This window comes from Sitodiplosis mosellana, unplaced genomic scaffold (assembly GCF_009176505.1).
Source record: "Sitodiplosis mosellana isolate CC-2019 unplaced genomic scaffold, AAFC_SMos_1.0 Smas_scaffold_6166, whole genome shotgun sequence".
In the NCBI taxonomy this organism is placed as follows: domain Eukaryota; kingdom Metazoa; phylum Arthropoda; class Insecta; order Diptera; family Cecidomyiidae; genus Sitodiplosis; species Sitodiplosis mosellana.
Genome location: NW_022601407.1, coordinates 2485198 through 2512433, shown reverse-complemented (window position 1 = coordinate 2512433; position 27236 = coordinate 2485198). Strand labels below are relative to the sequence as shown.

The 27236-nt window shown below is 35.8% G+C and overlaps 1 protein-coding gene across 4 annotated transcripts in view; it reads left to right on the top strand.

Moving 5' to 3' along the window:
* Positions 1-21910, top strand: part of LOC129575305 (helix-loop-helix protein 30) — a 63283-nt gene extending 41373 nt beyond the window's left edge. For all 4 annotated transcript variants that reach the window (XM_055458606.1, XM_055458607.1, XM_055458609.1 and 1 more), the window contains exons 8-12: positions 17179-17395; positions 17843-18084; positions 18233-18415; positions 18494-18687; positions 18820-21910. In XM_055458606.1, the coding sequence (XP_055314581.1) occupies positions 17179-17395; positions 17843-18084; positions 18233-18415; positions 18494-18687; positions 18820-19138 (1155 nt within the window). In that variant the 3' untranslated portion in view covers positions 19139-21910. The remainder of the gene's footprint in view (positions 1-17178; positions 17396-17842; positions 18085-18232; positions 18416-18493; positions 18688-18819) is intronic.
* The last annotated feature ends 5326 nt before the right edge of the window (positions 21911-27236 follow it).

Sequence of the window (27236 nt, the reverse complement as noted above, 5' to 3'; positions counted from 1 at the left end):
TTCTATTTGCTTCTGCTATGAATATACTTGCCTATGATACTGGCTGTATGTTTGTGTATGAGTCTCGTAACGAAGAGTAAACTCGATCACGACATAAATAAAGGCGGAACGATATTTTTTTAGGCTTTTATCAAGAAGACCATTTGTCGGATTGTTCGTTGTATCGGAAAGAGGGGGAAAAATTGGCAAAAACAATTGATTAATTTGGCATTGGAAATGTCAACGAAGAAAAAAGTGATAATATGATGTGGTCGAGGAGAGAGAGAAAAAATGCATCGAACATTGAGAAAATTTAAGATATTTTGTCATCTTCTTTTCTTCTTATAAGTTTCAACAAGATTAGCATTCGTCATATATCAAAATGACTGTTTTTTTTTGTTATTCTCATTGAGTGTGAGAAAAAATGTGGTCTACTTGTTACTCACTCAAACTGATTAGTTTGTGTCCAAAAATCGTTACCCAACTTGAGCGTTTCACTCGAATTTTTCGAACGAAACGGAGAAAAAAATTCATGGGCAATTAATGTGAACACAATGTCGGTCTATGGGGTCTGACGTCACCAACATTTGATTACTCTGTTTGTGCTTCAACTTTGTTCTCAAGCAGCGGCGAGCGATGTGAATAAGACGGTAGCTAGGAAAATTAGCCCTTATCAGACGTCTTTCGTCCAATTTTACGACCACCGGATATCGGGCACGACGTCACAAATTATCAATGGACGTAATCGGCAACATCATCCAACGCCATTTCCGTGTGTTGATGCATCCAATGCGAATGCAAGAGCGAAAAAATCGCTTTTGAAGTGCATTAACCTAATTAGTGTTGCAAGTGCCAAAGGCAAATACGCAATATCGAGATAAAGGATCTTTTTTAGTTTATTCAATGAACTTGAAAACAAATCACAATCGACCAACAATAACAAAATAGAACGTTTTAAATTTATATAAAAAGAATTACATTGGTAATCCCGAACTTTTCCGTACCGTTGGCCTTCGTTGTCCGTAAATACTTTTGGTTATTTTTTGTGAATTTTCTTGAAATAAAGGCAGTGAAAATAAAATAATAAAAATAAAGTGAAAAATCGGTCACTTTAACTAAAACTTCGACAATTTTGTATGAGAGGTACCCGTAAACCGATTCTTATTGGCTTTAAACTTTCTGAGGGTTCATTTTTTGGAGAAAAAATAAGATTCTGAAAGTTTCATGTTGATTGCATTTGCAGAAGTTTGGTTTTTGGCCCTCAATTTTTTCCAAGAAAATGTCGGCCGAAATTGAGGACAAAAAATCAACAACTGCAAATGCGATCAACATGAAACTTTCGGAATCTTATTTTTGCTCCAAAAAATGAAACCTCAGAAAGTTTGAAGCCAATCAGAATCGAATAACGGGTACCTCCTATACAAAATTGTCCAAAAATCGGTAATTTTAGTCAAAATTTCAAAAAAGTTGTATGGGAGGTACCCGTAAATCGATTCCGATTGATTTCAAACTTTCAGAATCTTATTTTTCTTCCGAAAAATGAAATCCCAGAAAGTTTGAAGCCAATCGAAGTCGATACAAAAGTGTCAATTTTTTGAGGTTTTTCTTAGGGCAAGTACCCCTGGATCAAATCGAAAATGACTCATCTTCGAACTTAAACTAAGTTTTTCGGATACAAAACTTTTGGCATTTCCAGATTTTGATTATCCCAATTATTTTTTGAGTTATCGTGTTTACAAACAGCTACGACGACGACAACGACAACGACGACGACGGCACACGAACGGAAAAGTGTCTCAAAAAGTGGTTTTCTACGCGTTTCATGAGTTTTTATGATGATCTAAACCAATTTTGCGAAAAAAGTTCTCGGGACCAATTCCTATACTTTCCCTTGACACGTTGTGTACGGAAAAGTAAAATCATATTTAAGTGAATCACACGGAAGAATGCGCCGAAAAAGATGCGTATTTTTAATTTTGAATGGACTCATTTCTTTTTTTCTATTCATTCGAAATCGAGAGATAAAGTCATCAAAAAAAAAAATCCAATCGCTCAATTTTGAATCCCCCGTTTTTGCGGATGCAAACAATGTGCTGTTGAAATGACCGTGGAAAAAAAATTAAAGCAAAAATTTCGCGATAATTTGCAGTTCATTCAGTTTTGTCGAGGATTCGCGTTTTTTTTTCCATCATTGTTTCAGGGTCATTTTTTTGTTGTTCAACATTTCAAGCGGCGCTTAAATCGGTAGTAAATTTAAATAGCCGTAAAGAAAATGAAAATGGTAGTGCATTTTTTATTCTCTAACGTCAGGCTGTAGTCGCCATCGCTGTACCGACATACAGAGTTGAACATTCGTCGTGGCTAAATTTTTATTGATAGTCAATTCCATTTTCACAGTCCACACATTACTACATTCAGCTTTGATGTTACCGCCTGGTACGCGCATGGTATATCACCGTGAGTCATTTACGTTGATTCTCCCAGCACAATGCCGAAAAAATTGATTTAACCACAATTTGCATACTTTGTGCATCAAAATATATGTATAAAATTGACGCACAATAGCCGAAAAATGAAGAAGAAAAAACTGCGTTTATCCAAATATTTACTCGTTCACATGGACATTTAGTGAAAGGAGCCAAACGAAATGGAAAAAAAAGGAAAAGAAAAAAAGGCAGAAATATTATAACATGCGAAAATGTAAAAATAAATCAATGAGCCGCAAATTAATGACCACCACCATGCGTTTCGTTCCAAATTAGCAATATTCGCCACACTAATAATAACACTGTTGCTAAATACATGTTGCCGTACGGTAAACACGTTGTTTGCACTAACATTTTGTATATCAACGCCAAGATGAGTTGTAAACGAGTGTGTGCATTGGTTTTTTAGCCGAGTTTTCCAGCCAATTTTCTTTTTTCCTCATTTGCGACATTTATTTTGACAAATATAATTTGTCGAAGCCTGCTGCGATTTTTGAGACGTACATTTTGTTCAGTTTTGATGCCAGGAGTTTTCGAGATGTTTTTACTTGCCGTCGAAAATTCTATTGTAATCACTTAATGAATAACACCTACATTCAATTTCTGTTTGTGAATTATGATTAATTTAAATTCTAACTCTCCATTGGATATCCGATTATCTACCTGACTTGAACTTTTGTTTCTCTACCATAATTGAGTTGATGCATTATTCCTGACTGCAAATGAACTGTTCTCACAATTAAATTATGTCCACAGTGACTTGAGCAAAAGCTCCGTAAACGGAACCAATTCTGTTCGCTTCATATGCAAAAAGGCAAAAAGTGTATTGGTGACAGAAGGTGCCAATAATAAACCATGAAAAAATTCTAAAATAGAAATCCATTAGCAATGTTCGATTATTTTTGGAACAGAGGTTCACTGAAATGTCATTTCAAGTAGATAGCATTGTGAGCGAACGAGCGATATCCGTCTATGCAAATGAATTGTAGTGATGCTGTACAAAGCAAATCGAACAGACAATAAGTTACACAGGTGAATTTTACGTAACTCCTTATTCAAACCAGTTCAAAGAAAAGCCATTTTGAATTACAAAATAATGATTACTGGTCTCAAGCTTAGATTTGAAAATCTGAAACAGAAAAAAAACCGTTTCAATTTGCACCACTGCAAATGAAGATGAAAATGCATGCAAAATGATAACTTTACAACGATGATCGATCGAACGTAGCCCAATGAAATGGCTGCGTACTACGTTCCAAAAAAAAGAAACACGTGGAAATTGATCGGTTTGTTAAGAAAACAAAAACTTGAAACATTTGTTCGACATGTTTACATGCATCAAATAAGTGTGTATTTGAAGAGTTTTTTCTTTGGATAAGAATTGAAACGAAACAACAATCAATAGCAGTGGGTACAGAAAAAAATGCACACACCGAGCAGCAACTATGTAAGAAGCAGAACCGAATCGGTCCGAAGCGCACACCTCAATAAGTCGTTGATCGCTTGTGTCCAGAGTTCACTCAGATTATATGTATGTGCAGTGTGCACTATTGGGTTAGATCGTCAGTGTCGTCGTCGTCGTCGCAATATTTACTGTTTGTTGCTGCACACAATTGAGTTTCGTAATTTATTTGTGCGACTGTGAGACATTCGCTAATTAATTGGATTGCGATGAATTTGCGTCGATACGATGGGTTTTTGTGTGGTGCTGTTTTGTGCACTTGGTGGTGCAGGCACGACTTTAATTGGTACGGTCCGAATGTGTGTTTTGCGGTTGCCCGCTGCTGTTGTGCGCGTTCTTCGTTTTTCTGTTGACTTGAGAAAGAGCGCGCACATTTTTTATTGAGATCACATTACGCGAATGTGTTTAAATGCCTGCCATGGGGTAGATTGTGTGACAAAGAGTCAAACAATAAATAAAAGCTAACATAACAGCACGAACAAAAGAATAACGATAAAAAAAAAACACTGCGATCAAAGGCACACAGCAAAATAAACTCTTCAAAACGAGGGAGAGAGAGAGAGAGAGAGAGAGAGAGAAAAGAGCAAATTTTTTGTGTTTAAAGAGCGATCAAGTGGCAGTGAAAATTCTGGAATTTCTCGCTCTCTACTCAAATCGTTGTCGCCATTTTTGTTACTCGCACGATCGCACTAGCTCTCTGTTGTTCCTAAACCGAGTATAGTGGGTGATGTTTCAGTTCAAGAACAACACGAATACCCGCTGCATACTTTATTTTCGGAAAATTGACGTGTCCGCGCATACAAAGCGGAAGGTTACAATGTCGATCGACAATGCACGCACTCACGATTACTCGTTGAAAAACAAAATACATAGCATATATCCACCGAACAACAACAAAAACTCTCTTGTCTCCTTCCATTTCGATGGAATGTGAATCTCTTGTTTCCAATCCAACGTTCTAGCGTTAGAAATTGAGCCGAAATCCATGTTTTTGCCGTGATTATATTCAATTATTCACAGTCATCATCATGATACGACGACGATGATGATAATGATGACGAGATGTATGCAGTATTATTTTCATGCGAAAACTTCATTTTGTTGCAACAAAAAAAAAACAGCAAGAACATATAACAAAACAAGTGACCACATTTTAGAAAAAAAAGCACCGCACAAGCGGCGGCACACAAACAAAACGAAACGCAGTAGCAATGGGCATAGCTCACGCCCGCAGGCAGCATGCGCGAGCGCACATGGTGCACAGGTGAAACAGAAAAAGGCATATTTCCATTTCCAATATATACTGTGTTTACCGTTTTATTATAATTTTAGTTGTCTAGTATTATCATTATTAATAACAAATTGAAATTCAAAACAACAAACGCGAACGAACGAACGAACGAAATTTCATCATTTTGCCTGATGAAAAAAAGAGTCTATTTAAAGGCAACAATTTAAATAAAATTGTTAATTTCTATTGTGAACTTAATGGGCTTTTTTCAATAGTTTTATGTATAATTTTTTGTTTCGTTGTATTTATCATCGCGATTCTGTCTCCCTTCGTCTCATTTCAGATAAATTGCGATGATTTTGTTTATTTTTTTTTTATTTTCGTTGGTGCTCGTTTGTAGAATGTGAGAGTATATATGTGTCAACCGGATTCCGACTCTTATTTTCATTTGTTGCGTGTTCATCCTAACGGATGTTCAATGAGATTTCTCTGCCTCACTCACACACTCGCTTATCGTTCTTCTCAGAATGTTTGAATTCAAAGTCGATTGTGTTTCGAATCGATCTGAACGTTTGGCGGTACCACTTAATAGCCCATACAAACATTCAGATGTAACAAAGCTTCAGTTAGTATTGAAAACAAAACAACAAAAATGCTTGAATCATGCTGATAAGTGAAGGTGTGCTGTGTATGAATGTGTGTGTGTTTGTATTGGGCGAATTGTTGTAGTTGTTACTATTTTTGTTTCTCACTGAGCTGTTGCTACTCAAACGGCTTGGCATTTTTCTTGGCCATTTTCTTATCTGTTAGACGGAACAAGATTTATCGATTGACATAAACACACACTCAAACAGATGCTGCTGCTGCTGTTGCTGCTGCTGTGCAATGTAGCGCAATGGCATGCCGAATATTAATAGCATTTCCGCAATAAATTGCATCGTTCCTTTTTCGAGAGAGAGAGAGAGAGAGAGAGAGAGAGAGAGAGAGAGAGAGAGAGAGAGAGAGAGAAACACGAAGAAAAGATATCATCGAGAAGGAAATTGTTTGAATTTTTATAGACGATCGCGAGAAAATATCACAGAAATTATTCCAAACAATAGCCACCAGTTTGAAAGCATAGGCCAATCGAATTGTGTTTGTGTGCATATATTTGTGGCTGACACAATAAAAAATTGTGCCAGTCAAATGCTGTTCAAAAACTCCAGCTGCTGCTGCTGCTATTTCTGCTGCTGCTTCTCTGTTCTGCTGTGTTTTCATTCACTCTCTGACACTGGACCAAAAAGACAATTACAATGATTCGCTTTAAAATGTGGCATATATTTTTTTTACTATCAGGTTTTCATCAAATCAAAAAAGAAAAAAAAAATATAGAAAATAAAGTACACACAACCATAATCGAAATGATGAACACTGAAATTCGATGGCAATGAAACTGAAAACCTCAAAGCGTGCAAAACGATACGAAAAAAAAGAGAGATATGTATATGAGTAGCAAATAAAAGCGCAAACGACATAATTTAAAAAAAAAACGTGGATATGCATTGCATTATTTTTGAACGAATAAACGTACAAACGAACGAAATTAAAAATTGTTTGTGTCAATTTTCGCCACGTGGAATATTTATTAGGTTAATTTGGTGCGCGCACGCGCGCTTGTTTGTTTGTTTTTCATTTCGTTGGATCTTCGTCTTTTGGCCCACTCTCATGCGCTCTGTGTCAAGTGCTGGCCAACCGCGAACACGGTTTGCTGTGTATACATCCAATAATTTCAGCTAAACATTTCGATTATTTTCATAATGATGATGATGAATATATTTGATTTTTTTTACACATCATTCATACGCTTGGTTTGATGAGGCTGCTCGCAATACCTGCAATACCGATTCGGTTAAATTATGTATTCACGAAAATTATTTTTCGGTTGGCTGTCGAAATTGAGTGATAATCGACCGTATGCGACGATTTTATTTATTTTTGTACTTCAAATTAGCATTTTTCATTTTCTCTCTATCTCGGTCTCTCTTGGTCTCGCCGATCAGTCTCTCGCCTCTTTCGTTCGTCATTGTTGTCAAGCTACCAGCATTTTGGCTCTGGTAATTTCTCTTTTTTTCGGTGTTGCTACTCTTATTCTTCTTCTCTTTGCCATTATTATTATCGGCCCCGCGGGAAAACAATAAATCCAACGAACGATGAATGACGACACCAACCCAATATCAACCAATTGAATGCATAATTTCTGCTTTCAGTGTTATTGCTTCTGTTAATTTTGAATTCAGATCGTATGTGCTTTTTTGTGTGTCTCTCTATCTGACTAACCGCAATGAATAAAGAAATATTTGCCATTTTTGTGGTACTGAAATATAAAAAAAAACGGTATTTATGAAGAAAACACAAATAACAATTAAGTTCTTGAAAATGTGTTTGTGTGTGTGCATATTTTGCTTTTGCAAACATTGTAGATTTTGCAGCGATTAAGCCGCCGAAATCATTGTTTGAATTACTTGCTCAATCGAAACTAGAGAGAGATTCACAATGGGCATGCAAATTTTATGTGCTTTGTTCGTTCATAATGCAATCAAAACAACGACTTGATTGCAAATGCGATTCACGTTCCTTCAAAAAGAAAACAACAACCGATACTGACCAAAATCGTTCTGGACGGCCTTTAGCCCGTGCGCGTTATGCGTTATGACTTTCGATTTATAATAACAATTATTTATTTTAAACAGTTTTTTTTTCAAATTCGATTTCACAGCTGCCTGCGCGGACCGCTGCCACCGCCGCAACTGTATCCGCTTGAAGCGAACCAAGTTTCGCATAAACATTAGGCCAGATCGTTCTCTCTCCCTCTCTCTCTCTCTCACACACACGCACACACACATAAACACTTTTGATCAATCAGCTCACAGTTAAAAATTGAAAACGGAGATCAAAACAATTACATCAACACACAGCAAAAAAGATAACATTTACATATTAATTAGAAAAAAAAAACAATAAATGAAAATTCTAATCGCTGCTTCGAAATGGGAACAAAAATGCTTAACAAAATGAGTAAAATTAAGCGCAAAGAGAAAAAAGAACATAAAATATTGTGTACACTACCCGCTGTAACAACGCTACCAATTATATGTAGACAACGTATGTACCGATCTACGATACATGAACTCTGGGCCTGTAGGCTTACACTTGATTCTTTTTTTTTTCTTTTTGCTTTACGTGAACCTATCAAAACGTCACCTATTTCCGTTGATAAACATGCAACAACAACCGCAATTCATTCAAATTTCAGCAGATTTCGAAGGAAAATTGGAGAAAATTTATGGGATTTTCTGAAGATAAAGAGCTTTTTCACAGTTTAATGTAAGAAATTTAGCATTGTTTGACATGAGAATTCATTTCGTCCACCAAATTTATGTTTTTCGACGACAATTCCTCACAAATTTTTTAAAATGCCAATAGCTTAAACAAATTTGAACGAATTTCAGATACAGCTGATTGAATTTTAATTCATTTAAATAAAGTCCAGGGCATATGTTTGGAGAAATTCCATTGAAAAGTCATCATTTCTGCACAGAAAAAGATCAATTTGTTAAAAATGTTGACCAAATAAAAGGGAATAACAGCCTTTCTGATCATGAAAATGGTAAATAATACAGCGCCGCCTGGGGACTAAGTGAAATGTGTCATACTTTCAACGTTTGAACTAAGACAGACGCGTACTTATTACAGCAAACTATGTGCATGATTCTCTATTTCTCCAACCAGTCTCCAGGTGCCGCTTTATTGTTCTTATTTGACGTTTGCTGTCTGTTTGTACAGACGATCAGAAAGGCTGGGGAATAAATTGAAAATTGTTTGGATTTCGATTGGTTTTTATGTCATTAGATCAATATATTGAATACTTGATTATAAAAAAGCTCGACATTTTCAGTCATTGTTTTCATTTCATCAATTTTAGCGATGAATGCAACTAGAAATGTTGAAAGTTGAAAAAAATGCCGCATTTTCCGACCATCCATTTAGAACTTCTTGATTTGATACAAAAAAAAATTAAACAAATTTCAATTTAGTTAAATTTCCTGATTTGGTCGGCATACGGTGTAATTGAAGAGATTTTCAATGATTGCAATTACATTGTTGTTGCACCGCATCGGCAACAAAATTGCTTTTTATTATATTTGTTCGTTTGAGCATGTGCCATATATTCGCATAGTATGTTTGCCATTTTTCGGATAAATAACAGTGATCTGTTGTGGCGGTGTATTTGTGTGAGTCTGTCTCTCTCTCTCTCTTTTTTGATGATAAAATAGGGAAAACCTAATTCGTTTCTGATTTGACGGTCAGCGCATCGGTTGGCGCGTTGCATTGTTGTTTTCATGCAATACAGCGCTTATGGAATGGCGCTCTCTCGCTCTGCTGAAAGCACAGCGCAGCACAATTCTTTTCAATCAAACTAAAGAACATAGCATTTTTCAGACAGAGAGTATGTGCTGGTGCGAGAGAACGCGCACACGCGCACACGTTTACATTTGCGATTGCATCTTTTGCAAAGAATACTTTTGATAGTTTGTGTGTTAAACGCAGCCGAGTTATATGTCAAGGAAATCCCCCCATGCTTTGGCTATTCGAAACGCACTTATTGTTTCGCGTAAACAACGTAGTATGCATTGAGAGTTGGCTGTTTTGAATGGGACAGAGCGATGGAGAGTGAGCAAGATGAAGAATGCCGATCAAGTTGTTGATGATATCGGACTGAAATATTCCGGGATGTTGTAGATTGAAATCGATCAAGTGCAGGCGCACGCGATCTTGGGATCCGAACTTTAAATGTCGATGATATCAATCAGTATAAATATTTTCTGTTTGTTGTTGGCAACAACTTGTTGCCATTTGTGAAAAGCGAGATTCTCTGATCGAATTGTTCAAGGTGTCGGGCTCTCAGCGGTGGCGGCATTATTGTACTAGATTTCAAATTTGCGGGAAAAAAATGATGTATTGAAAGAGTGAAAAACATTGATATTGTGTGATTCATTTGGCACCGATGTTTGCCTGTCGAAGTAACAGAAAAATGTCATGCGAAAATGAGCGGCATTTTTTTTCTCGTTCTCGCTCAGCACTTTTGCAAAACTACGAACCGCGGTCTTCCTAACTAAAAATGGTCTTTTCAACTATATTCACTTCGTTGAATTGCATAGGATTTATCTGAGATTATCATGCACGATTTCATACTGTTTATGCCGTTTTTTTCGCAATTGATCGTTTCCTTGGGCCACAGATATTCTTCTACTGCACTAGCTTTTTTCGTTCTCTCGCATCAAACACAAAAATATAGGTGTACTATAATACAAACGGAACGACGTACGTTTTACATTCATTCATTTAATTCATTCATTCAACAGAGAAAAAAAAGATTTCATTATGGAATTTCCACTTTCTTTATTTGTGAATATTTGAAACGCGCGCGCCCGCACTCGCTCGACTCTCTTTGAATTTCATGTCGAATGCCTGGTTGCTAATTTATCAATGGAATTCCATTGAATTTTTGTTTTTCATTTCGTTAGGCGCGCGCTTTTCTCACTGGAATCTAATTGTTTACAGTCGAATTTTTGTTCTTATTGTACAACTACCTACGGCCCAGAAAATCTCTGAAAAAAAAGCACCGACCATTTTATTCGGTCAAAAGATTTCGCTTTGTTTGAATGGTTTTTTCGGTGTTGTGGCTTCTAATCGATGGTCACGTTCAATGAATTCTCGGCCATTTTCACGAGCATAAATACTATAATCATGATATGCTTTTTTAGCGTCAGCTGGACCGTCCTGATGAATTATGTCATTGCTAACATTCAAACGTTTTTTACTTTTTGAATGGTAGCGTTTTAGATATTTAGACGTTATTCATATCATTGTAGATATTTTATGATTCTGTGAACTTAAATGCATGTTCAGATTCATCTCTCATGTTTTCAATTTAAAATTGTTCACAATGTTTAGATTTTAATTTATCTCGGGCATATGAAAAACGCAACAATACCTTAAAATGGAATTTTACCAGCGCGACTTTAATTCATAACATATGTTACTTTCAAGTTCCTCATTGGCGTTTTTTTTAATGTTACTTTTCCGCAAACTTTGATTGTTAGGAGAAGTATTGGTTTTACTAGCAAAAATTTCATGACATCTCCTCTTTCGGACCACTATAACGTCGCGCCAAACTTCAAAAAGCACATATCTGTACACTAGGCAATGTAGATGGGATCAAATTCTATCGATCAAGACCTATCTGCCCCCAAAAATACTTTGTTTAGTATGAAAAATGTGCAAAATTGCGATGTGCGGATGGCGTCGTTCGCGTTTTTTGTTCGCCGGATATCTCAAAACATTGACAAGATAATTGAGATCTGTAAAAGCCAAAAGTTTTGGCATGTCGAGACAGAGCTTTGGATTGATTTTGAGCCCATTGTGATTCACCAATTTTGTACCATAAGCCTCCGACTGATGACCTGAAAACGCTTGTAAAATGACACTTTTGTCTGAAAAATCGCCCAAAATGCCATTTTTCAGGGTTTTGGTCAAAGCAAACTTAGGTTTATTTGCAAAAATAATGGGGGTCTGCGAACAATCGAATACTTGCCCATAAATTTCGCCTGAAATCGACATTTCTTGAAATTTTCTCCGAAAAATACACTTTCGTATGAAAAATCACTCAGAAAGCCATTTTTTAGAGTTTCGGTTAACCCTTTGACGACCTTTGGGACACATATGTCCCATTTTGTTTTTCGTCAATAATTTCCACATTTTTAGACCGATTTCGATAAAATTGGTTTCTTTTGGAAGAGAATGAATGTAGCTACCAGAAAGTACCATAATATTGGATATTTTACATCACTGTGCTCAAATAGAACACTTCAAAGTCGAAAAATCTTAACTTTTTTTTCAAATTCCGCCAAACCCTATATAATTTGAAGGGTACAACTTTTAAAGCTGAAAATTGGAAATGTTGTACGGAGTGTCTGTTACTTTCTAAGGATAATCGCCTTTTCTACAACAAATTTTGTTTCAAATTTTTATTGCTTTTGGCGTGATGGGACATATGTGTCCCATTGGTCGGTAAAGGTAAATAATTACCACTGATTTCCCTGTATTTCAACCACTTTTCGCGAATTTTGGAACACACAAATTTACAAAAAGATCGTTAAATTCGTGATTAAATGAGCACAACAAAGCACGATTCAAACCATTTTTGGTTTAAAACGATTCTATAAATTTTAAAAATGGAAAAGATTTAACACGTAGTTCTTATGGGAGACATGTTTTTTTCATAGAAAAATAAAGGTAAATAGTTACCTTTACCGACCAATGGGACACATATGTCCCATCATTTTTTTCATATTTGCAATTAAAAAAATTAATTTTTGATAACACTTTTGTTAATATTTTTGGGGTCGCTGAGCACGAATCTGCAATCAGAATTGCAAAATTCCCAGCCGTTCAGTTTTGGTCGTCAAAGGGTTAAGGCAAACTGATGTTTTTTGCAAAAATAATGGGAACCTTCGAACAACCAAGCACCCACTTGCCCATAAATTTGGTCCAAAACCGACATTTCTTAAAATTTTTGAAATTCTGTTCGAAAATGACATTTTTATATGGAAATTGGTCAAAATAGTTATTTTCAAAGCTCAGAAGTGCTACGAAAAGAGTTTTCATTGAAATTTTGGTTAAATACTAAGCGGGAGGTAAACCAAATTGCCGCGGAGCGGAAAAGTTTGGATTACGTATGTAATTCGTTTTTTTTTTTTCATATTTATTTAGTGTTGACGGTCAATTGGGACGGGAGGGAAACCTCAATTCATTCAACAATAAATTGCGCGTAAAATACACAAATTAACACGACCGTAAGCACAATTTTATGCACAAACGAATACCGAAAATTGTCCCAAATCGATCACGAAAATCAACGATCGTTAATCTCTTGAACATACATCTTTTGTCAACATGTAACTCAGATATAAGATTTTTTTTGCTTTTTTTTATTGTAATAAAAAAAAGTATTTAGTTCTCCTTTGAATGAAAAATACGATCTTCCTTGTCCCACATTTCGATTTGTCGTCACTTGTTTGCATTCATCCAAAAAAATCAAATCAACGATGGAAAATTTTTGAAATCAATACGTCGTTTGATTTGTATGACGTACACACGATATGGGCTCACACGTTTTGCAAACGCCATTTATTGTACCGATGTCAAGCTTACAATTCGGCAAGAAAGAAATGGCAGCAGTTTGAGATGCTGCGGAGAAAAAGGCGAACAAATTGAGTTATGTCAATATTAAATCACTGAAAACAAAAAAAAATTCGGATGTATGACAATTGACACTGCCCATTAAGAGAGCTCTTAATGACACCTCTTAAAAAGACACCGTGATTTGAACTTTTGATTAACATCAACGGAATCCTGGGCTAAAATCGTGATCTGAAATTGGGTCGATTTAGCTTTTCTCTCTTTCTCATTGAAAATGACAAAAACTGCATCGAGCATAAGACCTTCTTCGGCGAATTTTTTTTCTTTTTCTCTCTTTTTTTATTTTTTTCCATTTTTTCATCTACAAATAGCAAACCCAATGACCGAAATCAAATCAATTTTCTTCTAAATTTGTCCATCATTTTATTCATATTCCTTTCAATTTCACTTCGTCGTCAAATGCCTTAACTCTGACGTTCAAAACAGCCATCACATCGATAATCTGCGTAATAATAATGCAGAATACGTAAAATTTTGGCTCAATTAAAAATGATCATCATCATCATCATCAAAGTGAACTTGAGTGGTTTTCTTTCGTCGTTATTTTAAAAATAGATCTCATTCATATAAATAATTCCGCAGTTTTGTGATTCTTCAATTTCTCATATTTTTTTTTTGCTGGCTAAAATCGCCATAAAAATTGTTATATATACACTTAGTGTAACAATTGTGCCAAAAAATATGTGCAGCAAACATGAAATGGAAAACTATGAGAAAAAAAAATGAACGCGACATCAGCGCAAGTGTCAAATGTTTGCTCTAGTCAAACAAATTTACAGCTCAAATGAAATTTCTCACATTTTGATAATAAAAATGTGCGTCTAATGGCCGGTTTTTGTTGGTTCTTCTTCTCTTCTTTAAAGGGCGCCTTTGAAATGAATATTAAATGTAGACAAACCCGATGGCAAGCGGTTTTTATAGGTGATAGATGAAGTGTTTACATCGGGCATTTGTTGATCTGAACACAACGTTTATTATTTCAATTATCGAAAAAAAATATGATCATTGAATTGTGTCGTCAATTGTTTGTGTGTATGTGTGTGTGTGTGACACACACTGTGTGTTTTGTTGTCGCAAATTATTTGGCTGCTAAAAATATGCAACAGCACACAATAGTGTCGTACACATTTTAGAAACGGAAATTTTAAAAGGAATAAAAGCGAAGCGTAAAAGTAAAATTCACGAATCGAAAAATGTCGGTGGTCGGTGCGCCAACTGAATTTCTGTGAGCCGTCAAATCGTCAGAACTCTCATTCGTTTTGTGTATTTCAGCTGGCGCGCGCACATTGACTGCGAATTGTTTATGTGCGAAGCAAGTTTCTCGATGTGTCTCTCTCTGCCAGTCGGTCGATTGCGATCGCGATCGCGCGCACACGCGCACGCGTTCATCTGAATTTGACGTACAAGTAAATGAAACGGCCATGGATTCATTAAGTATGTGCGCACCAATGCTGTTTTGTTGTGTGTGATCATATTCGACGGTCTTCAAACAAAAAACGCGCCTATTGAACACGCTCTCGCGCGCCCGCATTTCAATTCGCTTCAATCTTCAAGTGTAAACACTTGCTTGGGCTTATAAATGATTTTCTTCTAATTTTTCATTCATCGACAAAATAACGAGCAAGAGACAAATGTGCAACGCTTGCAACAATTTGTGATTGACTGTCAAATGGATCCGATTGATCCACAATTAAAAACATAACAACGATAAACAAACGATTCACGTTTGCTGACAACGATTTTCACTTGTGCGAAAACTTAGGTCTCATTGAACTACAAAACCTTCTATCGAATGGAATCAACTTGAATCAGAACAATTAGAACGAGTGCAAGAGCAGGCTCGCTCACTTTTTTTTCAGAAAGTATTTAAACCCGATTTTTCTTACTCTTTTTATTCGGATTTATTCGAAAAACGAGGGAAAAACGCCGAAACAAACACTGTAAATATTTACAAACAAAATTTACGGCGATGATGTGAATGACATTATGCTTTAGTTATGATTGTAATTACGACAACGAAGACGACGATGAAGAACGAACGAAAAAAGATCGTACGTAGTTTTGGCTGTGTGTAATGAGAGAGTGATGCGTTGAATGCAAAATATTTGATTGAAAACCAGAACTGGTCGGATTTTCAAAACAATTTTTTTCTGTTGTTGTTTTCGTTCTCGGTTGCATGACGTCGGTTGGTGTACAATATTTACAAGCATAAAATATCGTTTATATTCATCACCCATTCCCGTTTGCAGCATGAATATAGCACCCTTTCCAATATCAATTTATCATTTAAATGATCGATATTTGACTCGGCTTAATTTATGTGCTGATTTTTGGCTTTGGTCAATTGAAAATGCAACAAGTATTGAAGCAGTCGCAATGACTGAGCGGTAGTTAAAAGAAGAGCTTTTGCGCATTAGAAGAGAGAAATGAGTGCAGTTTTCAGGCCTCAAAATAAAAGAAAACGAAGCATTTTTCAGCAAACAAATCGATTTTTAATGTCTATCCTCTGAAACCAAATCGATAACCATAGTTGGCAATGGATCAAAAATGAAATCTCATTTGAGATAGATACAAAATCGATGTGTCACTCATTGCTAAAATGTTTAGCCATTAGAATATAAATGATATCGTTTCATGCTTTACGCACATTTTTCTTCTCGTCGTCGTCATCGTTGTTGCAAAAGCATAAACAAATTGAACTCAATCGACAGATGAAAAATGTATTCGGATAATTTCAAAGCGACACAAACAACGCAAGCTGCGTATATGGCAATAAAACCACATTTTTTTTATCGTTAATTAGTTCTTTTGATACGATGAGCGGGTCGATCGGGCGCGAATGTTGTATGAGCACGGAAAAATTTACTATGTATGCTCACCCAAATGTCAGTCAAGTGCGCGAATGCGCGCGCTAGCGAGTTGTCAAAGCAGCATTCTGCATCGCATAATCTCATTCTGTCTCTCTTTGTCCCTCTCGATCCTTCGATCACAGCCATAGAACCAGTGGTCACTAGTGTCTACTAGTATTGAGTGGTTTTTGGAGAACAAACACACGAAAAAAGGCACGACATTTTCAAATTGGCATTGTCGCAGCGACAGAGATGGCTAGAGCCAGGCAGAAAAAAAAAACACACACACACTCTGAACAATTAAGATCTTGACGATCATTCGGGCATCAGCAAACATGGACATAAAATCAACTTTTTGAAGTAGTTTACACTTGGCGCTCTCTCTCTCTCTCTATCTCTATGTCTCCATCGTCAAACTATTAGAAATTGTGTTTAAATGCAAATCTTTTTATATGCGAAGCAGCAAACAGATACTGTTTCAAACACTGTGAACACCACAATACACAATCGGCCAGTTTTTGCCAACTGGTTTTCTTTTCATGTCGATAACAAATTAGCAATAATCAAATTATCAGAATTGTGCATCTCCTAATCCAAAACAACTGGAGCTGTCTAAGCTGAACGAGTGTGCAAACACACACATACACGTACACAATGTGTGCCTGTGTATGTTGTGCGAATTCAAAGAGGCACAGTGCTGGACTACGGAGAGTTCGTCGTCAAATGTTAAAATTGGCCATGCTATCGCAGCAAAGTGTCTTTGAACCGTTTTTGTAATCATTGTAATCATCATAAATCATTTTCAATTTAGTTGTGAATGTGAGAATTTCATGAGATGTGTTTTTTTTCTGTTTGTTTCTATTCGCATAGGCTGAAGATCTGTTGGACGATATTCTATCGTTTGAATCGAGCTCGCTGGCCGACTCCTTGAAATTGGATGGTACATATGGTGGTGGTGGTAGCGCAAACGGTGGTACCAATGGCAGCAACTCGGATCTGATCATCAAACAGGAACCATCGAACGCGACCGACGCTGAAATGCATGCACTCGCCAAGGATCGACAGAAAAAGGACAACCATAATATGAGTAAGTTCGTTTGACTCGATGATCAATACAACTTTTCACAGTTTGATACATTTGCGGAAACTTGTTTTACTCATGTTCAATTCAGAAGTGTTACGCTTGATTTGATTTGAATTTTTTTTTTCAATTGGTTTCATTTCAAGTTGCATTTTTTTTTATCGATATAACTGCAATTTTACACATTTTGTTCTATCATTTCATTTAATTTTTTCATGCATTTGTAAAATGATTGCAAGAAAACAATTTTACTGAACATTGTTGTTCACACATTTTGTTTACATTGATTCCATATGCATTGAATGTGATCTGAAATAGAATGAACATAGGAATTCATTAGAATATTAAAGTAATACAATGTAACACTGAAACATGTATCGTCTGAATGCATTATCATAATAACAATAATTGACAAAAATGCATTAATGACCATTTTTATTGGCCATTAAATAGTCGAACGTCGAAGGCGATTCAATATCAATGATCGGATCAAGGAATTGGGAACGTTGCTGCCGAAAAACAACGATCCATACTATGAAGTGGTGCGTGATGTACGGCCAAACAAAGGCACCATTCTCAAATCATCGGTGGACTATATAAAATGCTTGAAACATGAAGTTACCCGTTTAAAACAAAATGAATTACGCCAAAAACAAATCGAACACCAAAATCGACGCTTGTTATTACGAATACAGGTAAACCTCCCGAACTTTTGATTAATATTCATTTTAGGGGAATTATATAATTAATTATATATTACTCAAACCATTTCATTGATGTTTGAAACTAATGAATTTGTTTCGTCTTTTTCGATTTGAACAAAAACAAATTCAAACAAATTAGGAATTAGAAATGCAAGTCAAATCACACGGTCTAGCGATATCAGACTACAGTAACTGTAATAATAACAATAACAATAGTAATACGTACAGTTCACAGCTAGTGAACTCATTTTTAAATAAATCCAGTCCGACACGCCATCATCCACCACCACTTTTAGAATTGTCGGGACACATTGTCGGGAAGGTAAAGGGCATTTTTTTTTAGTTTGTCTCTTCTGATTAATTGACATGTTCATAAATTATAAATTAATATTATAACCAGATGCCAGATGTGGTATCCGAAGCGGCAACATTGAGTCTAAGTCAAATGGAGGATCTAATCGAAGATGATCATCATCCAGTGCATGGTGACCCAATGCTATCGCATCACTTGTTAAATTCACCTCGTTCACCGTCATCGCCAACCTCATCATTACACAGCAACGACTTAAACCTCAACAACCATTCGAATGCAAGGTGAGACACAGATTGACATCTCCTTCTCTCTCTCTCTCTCTCTCTCTCTCTCTCTCTCTCTCTCTCTCTCCTTCAAAATCTAAAATCAAATCTATTTCATTGTGGATTTTTGTTTTTCATTTCCCGTTTCAGTATCGGCCACAATGGTATGAATGGTAATTGCGGCCTGAAGAACGATTCAAATATCGAAATTCAACATTGTGATCCATTGCTATCGTCGTCAAATCCACAGAATCAAGCGCATCATCCAGCGAATAGCATACAAAATCATCTGCATCATCATCATAATCATCATACGCAAATGGACATTGGCAGTTGTATTGCGGACTCGATTCTCGGTTCAACGCATAATTTACTAGTAACATCACCGCATCATTCTCATGTAGACTCGATACTATCGTCACCCGACACCGATTCGTTAGTCAGCGACATTGATATGGCGATGACGTGACAATAAAAGTTACGGAACGCATTTGTCCGACACACACCCCCGATACACATCGATCGATCAGCTTAAATGTGTGTGGCCAGCAGTATCCGCAACAGTTTAAAACACTATTTCAATGATTAATACATTTTAAAAGAGAGACGGAGAGAACATAATATACAAACCATTTTTATTTTTTTTTTTTGCAATAAAGTTACGAGATACCGAAATTAAGCCTCACTCCTTAACTAAAACCATTTATGATGTGGTCACAAAAACAAAATGATAAACGTTGCACACATATCATGTATCTATATTTTTTTTTAATTTGAGTTCAAAAGAATGAAAAAGAAAATTAAACTTTTATTTAGACAGAAACAACTCAAAATTGCTCAACCAGACAAACCGGCACTTTTGAGATGCGTTCTCTTTACATGGGCACAAAAATGAAAATACACCGTACCAGAGCTGATAGCAGGGATTTAAGCTTATCGAATCCATTCCTACGTTTGAATTGGAATTTTTCCTATTCTTTTATTCTTTCTGTTTTTGTTTTGTTTAAATTTGAATAATGCACATCGAGCTTTTGATTCGTAGTTTCCTTTTTGCCAGAAAAGAAAAAGAAAAAATTGATTAAAATCACCAGAGACAAATTGTGTGATCTTTTGGTGCCATCATTTTTTTTCCTCTCTGTGTACTTGTCGATGAACTATATAACGAATGTACTTCAGTTAGAAAACACACACACACACACACTTCATTTAATCTCAGTACGAGCTACGCACCGATATTTTCAACGCGGCTAATTTTCTTTGATTCGATATCGATTTTAATAATTGTAAATTAAACTATTGAAGAAAGCGAAGAAATTGCTCATTTCGATTTGCTCTTAGGCAAGAAAAAAAGCTTCACAAACGATCACATTTTATTTAGCTGCCAGCTCTGGATCATCTATCAAACTAAATTATTATATCCAACGATCAATTGTAAATCACTTCGATTGTAGAACAAAAGAGACAAAAGCAACAAACAATGAATAGCAATCATTTACACTCACTTAGAAATAGACATTGAACTTTTTTTTTCAAATTGGAACACATTTAAATTTTTGAAGGCGGAATAGTTATTTTGCTCGAAATCTGTTTTCTTCTTTGTTTCTTTGTTGTAGTCGTCGTCAAATTTGGTTCTGTTTTTCTTTCTGCTAGAAAAATGTTGCAAACAAGAAAATATTCATTCTTCAGAAGTGCATCCATGGCCACAAGTGATTTGCACAAATTGTAATTTATCATGGAAAAACAATTAAGACGTTTGCTTTGAAGCGGATTTTTTGTTGTTGATTGTAATCTTTGAAAAATGATGTATTTTTTTTCTTTTTTCGTACAAAACTAAGTTTTATTATTGAAAAAAATTTCTTCGACGACATTATACTTGAAAACCTGTAAACTATAGTTAAAACATATATGTTTTTTTTTTAAATTATGTAAATTATACTGAAAGCGACAATCCTTGCAAAAACTTGAAATGTCGAGAAAAATTGAAATGTCGTCATTGATATAATGACGCAAAAATTGTTTTCTACGTAATAGTTGCACGTTTAATTTTTTTTTTTGCAAAAATAATTGATGTGTGAAAATAAAGAGAATATTCTAGGCAAATTGGAGAAAAAAAATTTACCCATAAAAATAAGGAAAATTAGTGGTAAGCAACGAATTTCTAATTTTCCCGATCACATTTTCTTGTGATTTCCCGCGAATTTATGTTGAACAAAAAAAAACGTGGCCATTGGGTGTATAACATTCCAATTTCAAAATATGCTTCCAGAATCTATTTATTCAAAGAACGTTTGATGAATGTGTGTGTTTTTTTCTTCTAATTTTTATTTTCGGGTTGCGAGTCAATCAATTTCGACAACTCATCATCAAATTTGTTCGCAAAGATTGTTACGACGATAGAGAGAAAAAAAAATTAACGAAAAGGAAGGAAAATGTATACCAAGCATTGTGCAGTGTTCGCTAGGTTCGAACACATTCAATTTGAATGTAGTACGGTAACATCTCAAGTTAGGTAGATTTTAAGGCATTTTTGAATAAGGGATGATGAGACATTGCGAAGCTGAACACCACTGAACACCATTTCAGTGTTGAGTTTAATCATTCATCGATGGCGATGATGATTTGTGGGTGAATTGTGCAAGATTAAATAATCTAAAATTGAGAAAAAATTTGTCAGCACATTTAATTTCGAGCAGCAGAAATTTTTGTAGTCAAATCATCAAGGTGACATTGCTGCCGATACTTTTCTAGGACCAATTCGAAAAAAAAGAAAATAAAATTAATCAATTTCCTGAATTTTCACCGACAAAACATCCTATCGCCTCCATAAACCGTCGTCAGTCAACAAAAGCAATTACTTAAGTAAAAAGAAAAATATCAAATTAATACGTGAACAAAACGTTGCGCTAATCGTTCGCCCTCAAAACTTTCGACGCAAGCGATCAGAGCGCAAGCGAACGAATGAGCGCCATTCAAATGTAGAGACATGTACAATTAGGTAATAAATATCGTTATCTGAGTAGAATATATCTTTAAAAGCAATATGTTAAGGTGCAAATAACAAATACACACAAAACACGCAAACAAAGTATTACGTTAACATGTAGAGAAAAGTTCTTTTTTTCTTCTTTCTAAATAGATAAATAATATAATGAAGCAAACTATTATTTTTGTGAAATCGACAATCAGATGTATCATACAATTATAGAATAAATAGTATACAAAACGATCAAGCTCAAATAAAGTTTTGATTTCATTTTATTTCATCATCAGCACTTTTAACGTGTAAGAGCAAACAAAACAATTATTTCCAAAAGAATGTGATAACTTTCGGTGAATATAACTTATCGACTTTTTTGCAATTGAAGCTTTCACTTTTGATCGAGTTTCTCTAGATTTTTTCCAAAATATATAGTTATTCGCTTTGAGCATAGATTCTGATACCAAAAATTTCAGATAGGGTCAGACCAAAAATTCATGATGGAGTCAAAAAAATAATTGCAGGGTTTTCGGAAAAAAAGTGAAGACCAAAAAAAAGGTGCTCACTTTTGGAAAATAAGTCGAAAAATGTCGATGGGTCAAAAAATTTCGTTGTGGGTCAAATTTCGCCAGCAGGGGTCAAGATCAACGAGATCAGACTATGTCAGAATCTATGGCTTTAAGAGGAAGTAGTTCAAATGATACCTAAAATTCAAACATTATTACTTTCTTTATGGCAATTTAAATTCCTTCAATTTATGGCAGAGCATTGAATCTGCTGGTTATGTAGTGCTGCTGTTGAAAAGCTGCTTTCAACAGTGGCTGTTGGTTACGTTCTTGTGCATGCGGCACACTGTAGGTCTGGAGCACCAACTTATACATGCAGACGGAGCTATGTGCATACTACTTGCGTGCATGTTCATTGTTCATGCCTGTTAGAGATGATGCGCGGAGCCTTCAGTGTGTCGCATGTCCCTGGAAAGGGAAACAAGCAGACCGAAACCTTCCCAATCAAAACCTGCGCGACTTTTTCACGGCCTACAGAAATTGTTCATCGAAGTTCATTGTCAATACTGTCTTTATCTAATTGGTAACATTTTCGGCCACGTCTTTCACTACTGATGACACTTTCAAATACTGAATGAAACCGACGACCACACAGCTGATTTGCAGAAACGGTAATTTCCCTCCGCTGCTTATGATTTACTTGAAAACCATGGCCTTCAACTGAATCAGACAAAGATAAAGATGACAAACGAGTGTTGTTTACATTTACGATTTTGATTTTGCATTGGATCAAAAACAAAATGAAGTCAAGCCAATGGGACATTTTCCGTAAATACATACATATCCCGAATCTTTGGTTCAATCCGACCGGGCAATCAAAATTCATTGTAACAATTCATGGAAGCGTTAAAAAAATCTTGACGATTTATCTATACAAATAACGAACGATCACAACCGTTTTTGTATTGGGTGTATAACTTGCCGTTTTCCAACAGATGGCTCCAGCGGTAAGTGCTGGTGAAAAATATCAGCTCTAAAACGTCATACGGTAAGCTTGGGCATTTGTCAACAACACTGCATCGTTAGATTTGTGAATTTTTATCGACATCATATTTTTTTTTCAATTGAAAATGTCAACTTTTGAGCCAAATTCGCGTCATTTGCGGGAAGTTTTGCTTTTCTTCTTTAATTCGAAGAAATCTGAAAGCCTATATAAACAATGTTATTATATTTGATAGTATTTGAGTCGATGTCAATGACGATGTGGCAGCGCCACTTATAGAGATTCCTTATTAAAATAAGTGGAACTATTGAGTGCGTGCATCATATCGCACGTAAATTTTCAATATGACAGCGCTCATAGAATTGAAAAGTTAACCAATTTCGTAGTCACAAATTAGTGGAAGAGAGAAAATTTTCGAGGACGCCGATTTGGAGGCATTGCTGGATGAAGATCCATGTCAAACGCAAGAAGAGCTCGCGGAATCATTGGGAGTCACGCAACCAGCCATTTCGAAACGATTGAAAGCATTGGGATTCATCCAAAAGCAAGGAAATTGGGTGCCACACGAATTGGAGCCAAGACACGTCGAAAGACGATTTTGCATGTCTGAAATGTTGCTGGAACAAAAAAGAGTCATTTTTGCATCGTATTGTGACTGGCGATGAAAAGTGGATCTACTACAATAATCCAAAGCGCAAAAAATCGTATGTCAAGCGCGGCCAACCAGCCAAATCGACGCCAAAGCGAAATATTCACGTTTCGAAGGTAGAGCTCTCTAATTGGTGGGACCAAAAGGGAGTGGTGTACTGGGAGTTGCTTCCAAGTGGTCAAACAATCAAAAAACCTCTCTACCGAACACAATTGATACGTTTGAAGCGAGCGTTGAAGGAAAAACGGCCAGAATGGGAGACCAGACACGAGTCATTGATTTTCCACCATGACAATGCTCGGCCACATATTGAAGCATCGGTCACAATCTACTTAGAAAATAGCGGATGGGAAATTTTTCCTCACCCGCCTTATAGCCCAGACCTTGCTCCTTCCGACTACCACTTATTTCGATCGATGCAGAACGCCCTTACCGGAATACGCTTCACTTCAGTCGAAGGAATCAAAAATTAGCTTGATTCGTTCCTGGCCTCAAAAGACGAGAATTTTTTTTGGGACGGAATCCATAAATTGCCTGAATTGTGGGGAAAAGTCATAGCTTCCGATGGACAGTACTTTGACTAAATTATATTGAACAAATTTTTCACAATAAAGCCTCAAAAATTGAAAAAAACGGCGGAAGCAAAGTTATACACCCAATATATTCAATGCATGTTCCTGCATATTCGAGACTGTCACTGGAAATAAATTGGGACGCAGATTCCAGTGCCGGTATTCTAACACCATTTCGAACACTTTGTTCGGAATTATTACGAGCGATCAATTGTATTTTGGAATGTGGTATCCAAACGTTATATATGGATTTGTCTCTTTTTCATTGATTGAACGTTTGGTTTCCACCTTCCAAAATACAATTGATCGCTCGGAATAATTCCGAACAAATTGTTCGGAATGGTGTTAGAATACCGGCACAGTTTCATTGACTGTAACCTGCCACGCTTCGACTACGCACTTAGCCTGAGGAATCATCTTAACGCTGTATCCATTGTTCGATTGATTAAAAATAATGCATATCTTGTTGTTCGTTGGTTCCCATTATTTTCGAGAATAAGTAGAGGTTTTCTCACATAAAAGAATTGAATTACGCATATTTCAGGTACCTCTCCTATAGAATAACCGTTTTTGAGATCATTTTCTACACCAAACACATATTTGAAGTTGTAGTAATGAACGGAAATGATTGTTTTTAAATTTATTATTTTTCTTTATCTTATTCAAGTAATAATTCCCTACTTAAGGATTTCTCTAATTTGTTGCTTTTACGATTTACCAAGGGGAGCTATTAACCCTCTAATGCATACAATCGCCTCTAGACGGGCAACATTTGAACGCCTGTAGAACATTAACCATACATCGGATCACATTGCTTCAGAGGGAATTTTTATTCGTCAATGTTTTCTCTTTATTTTTGTCTCTGGCAATATTTGTCTATGTAGTGTAATTGTAAAGTTATAAACAAAAATGTGTGCAAAAACAAAAATTTGACCAAATTAATTATTCGAACTCCAAATTAGACACATTTTTGACACTTTTAAACAATGGATTTGATTGTTCTCTTATTCATGTCAATGGCATTTCCTGACTAAACCATGAGGAATGCAGGAATATGTATATTTTTTTAATTAACTATGGCCAAAAATCAACCAAGTACCAGTACTCCCAGCCCTGGGAAAAATTAATGCATTAGAGGGTTAAGCTTTTGAGCAGAACAAACGTCATCTAACGATGACATTGCTGTACATTTAGATAGTATAGCTTGAACAAAAGTTCTTGCTATACTATCCTATATTATATTTGTGTGATCGAAGCGTTTAGTGTAGCAACTCTGTAAATTGCATTTGTATGCACCTTATATAAATGAATATCTCTCTTTAAAATAATTGTTTGATTCAGGGAAAATCAACTTCGTTTTTTTATCGAGCTGGGTAAGACATGCCAATCTTTTGAATTCTGTATTTCCCACAAAAAAAAAATGAAAAATGATTTTTCAATCCACGTAGAAGACACACACAAAGTTCGAAGGCTTATTGAAGAGGGGGTGGATGTAAATTTTACGTATTCTGATGGACAACGGCCATTTCATGTGGCAGTTGAAATTGGTAGGAATTTGGTATCTCACCGATGTCACCAGGCTTAAGCCAAACACATTTGCAGATTGCCAGCTTCATGCTTCATTTGTGTGGTTTCATTTCAACTAAAGCCATTTATAATAGGTCGGAATAGTTGTCAAATTATCGAAATATTTTAAATAAACCCTCATTGATGGTGGTAGAATCTGCGAATGTGCGTTTGGCCCATGCTTTCATTTATCTTCTGGAATTCTCAGGTGATATGAATACAATTCGCTTGCTAGCGAATAGTGCAAACTTGACGTATCGCAACGCTGCGGGATATACACCGCTTCAACTAGCCGTTTTAAAAGGTATTTCACAATTTACCGCACAAAGCATGTTGTTGGTTCAAATGTATTCCACTTGTGCCAACAGACAATAAAGACATCGAATCCCTGGTTGAGAAGAACGCAGATCTGAATATTCAAGACAATTTAGGACAAACGTCTCTTAATATCTCCATCGCATTGGGTACGGCTTATGTGGGAACCAGAAGTTTTTTCATACGGGAAACAATTCTTAAAAAATTTGGATATACAGTTTTCATTTTTTTTAGGACAAAGAGGTATTACTGAATATTTGATTGAACGTGGAGCTGACGTTCGAAGTCAAAAGTTCGAACGTTCAGAAAACTCTCGAACGAACGAACAATTTTCCACTGTTCGAACTTTTCCCGTTTCGAACGTTCGAAAAAAAATTTCATAAAAAATATTTTGAACTCAACTCAACGTTAATAGTTACAAAAAAAAAATTAATAAAGCAGTAAAAAAAAATTAACTTCTAATTCTTGAAGAATTGAACTCTCAACCAACGGAACACACATCCAATAATGATACCCGAGTAGCAAAAATCTCAGGCTTGCAACCAAAATTTGTTATAAATCGGTTTCAATTCAGTTATTCGCAACAAAATATGTTATAGAACAGTTGCAATGTGGTTTTTAGGTAACAAGGCATCCGCTTTGTTATATATAAGTTATAGAAAAGTTATTTTTAAGTTGCAGAAAAGGAGAAATATTTTAACAAATTTACCAACTGGTTGCCAGATAACTCATAATCTCAAAACTTTATTGTAACGTTGCTGCAACTACGATTTGGTTACATACGTAACCATGATACGTCAGTGCATTTCACCTTGTCAAACATTCATACATTTGGTCCAAGAATGCAATTCCTGTTGAAGAATTTGCCAAGCTAATGAGTTTCGAAAACGTTGAGAACGTTAAACGTTTCGCGTTGGTGGATTTCATCCAATCGAAAACCAATCATTACGATAAAAACAGAGAAATCACAAAAAAAAAA